General features: G+C 39.8%; 1 protein-coding gene across 1 annotated transcript in view; it reads left to right on the top strand.

Moving 5' to 3' along the window:
- Window positions 1–386, top strand: part of TREMEDRAFT_62836 (uncharacterized protein) — a gene marked incomplete at both ends in the record, with an annotated part of 2,499 nt that extends 2,113 nt beyond the window's left edge. Inside the window, one exon of the mRNA XM_007005059.1 lies at window positions 108–386. Within this exon, the coding sequence (XP_007005121.1) occupies window positions 108–386 (279 nt within the window). The remainder of the gene's footprint in view (window positions 1–107) is intronic.
- Window positions 387–1,972: the final 1,586 nt, after the last annotated feature.

Here is a 1,972-nt window from a genome sequence, read left to right as displayed (position 1 = left end):
TTCCTCGTGAGAAATTTGACTTTGGTATCACCCTCAACCCATCTCTGAGAAAAAAATCGACAGACTGAGATGATCAATCGTGACTTGACTGATCTGATACATTACAGATCCAATCAAATTCACTCCAAGCTCAAATATCTCATTCTTCCAAATCCATAACATTCCTTCCTCCCCCTCTCCCTTCACCAAAGCAACTCTTACAAACCGCTCAAATGTCTTCTTACCTCAGTACAGAACTCAATAACATAAATTCGGAATTAGGTATCCGACCGGATTACTTGAAGAGGATAGTAAAGGAATTGGAAAAAGGTAAACATGTCGAAAATGTTATAGCTCCTTTGGGATTAAGAGGGGTAGGTAATAACATGTCTGATATAGGATTTTGATTCGTGTTCGTGTTCGTGTTTGTATTTGTAACATAAGACGTAAGGTGTATTGATGATCATGCAGAAATTCAGTACAAGTATAACAATCAGCATAATAACTTTTGATTCATTATACAGTACCTTACGACTATCTTTGATCTACCTAATTACTTTAAATATTCGTATGACTTAATCCATTTCAACTACGCTTCTACAACTTTTCCCCAACTTATACAATCATTTTACTCTTCAACAATACGTGTAGTTTTGTGTATCTAGAAATTAATCTCATTACAAATAATGTCTTTTTAGAAAATCATGATTCCTCTTCAAATACAATTCTGACATCATTTCCAATCTTTTAATAATTCATTCAACGTCACCCAGATCTCACCATGACGTTCTGACATCCCAGATAATTCCTCAACCCCATTAATGAGATAAATAACATGTTCGTCCATTTCTTCCATCCATACCTTCATTCTTCCTTTGATAGGTTCATGATCGACCCCCACTTTCTCACTTTGGTCAAGATACACAATCCCCTCCTCCATCGGATTATCACACTCTTCCGAGTCCGTTTCTGAATCAGACAAGATCATCTTAGCTCTTCTAAGTCGTCGACGAGATCGGCCTTGTACATATACCGGTTTTTTGGTCTTTTCATTTATAGATTTTGACGGAATCGGAATGGTAATGTTAGAGGTAGAGGTGGAAGTAGAGGTGGTGAAAGAAGAGATGGATAGGAACAAGTCTAAACATAAATCCAGGAGATGGGATAGAGAATGGTTCATTCCTGATGTCTACCGATCAGTCTATTGTATAACTATGAGTGAAAGAAAACTGACGGTTTCATGAAGGAAACAGAAATGACGTAATTGTCTTGTACTGCTTTATCAGTCATACGATTCCATTCTCACGATCTACAGACCGGACTCAAGACCTGCTGTGACCTGCGAACAGGTTCGTCATTCCTTCAACGAGTCTGTCTTCTTTTGGTCCGATAAGAATAGACGCTCTGGACTCTCCCCCGGCTCCTTGTTTGAGAGTGAATCGCGTGACGATGGCAAGTAAAGCCAACAAAGACCCAAGAGGGAGTACACAAGTCATCATGGGTGAGAATGAAATTACATAGAGGTAGACAATCATTTATGAGATGTTGCGAGATATGCCATGATGATCGTAGTTCCATGACTTTGGGAATGACACGGGGTCGCACAAACAACATTTATGGATGAAGACATGGGGAAGAGTAGAAGGGAATAGACTCACTGATCAAGTTCGAGCTTTATCATCTCCCCAAAATTCGTCGATCTCGCCAGCTTCTCCTTATACTCTAGGATCATACCATCTATTACGCTCTCATTTATCCACATCCAGATAGTACTATTCATCAGTCAAAGAAGTTCACCAATCACTGTGATCTCACTCACTCGACGATCCAGGATAATCGATGTAATGCATGTCTGACCAATTTCGTTTCTTTCTGTTCCCCTATGAGGCGCAGTGATAGTCGAGAGCGAGACAGAAGATCACGAGCGTGTAGGAAAGAAAGGAGGAAAGAGAAGATATCAGAGCGAAGGTCCATTGATGTATGTGTGAAGAGC

Source organism: Tremella mesenterica, assembly GCF_000271645.1.
Source record: "Tremella mesenterica DSM 1558 unplaced genomic scaffold TREMEscaffold_6, whole genome shotgun sequence".
NCBI classification, from domain to species: domain Eukaryota; kingdom Fungi; phylum Basidiomycota; class Tremellomycetes; order Tremellales; family Tremellaceae; genus Tremella; species Tremella mesenterica.
This window is presented reverse-complemented; position numbering and strand designations above follow the sequence as displayed.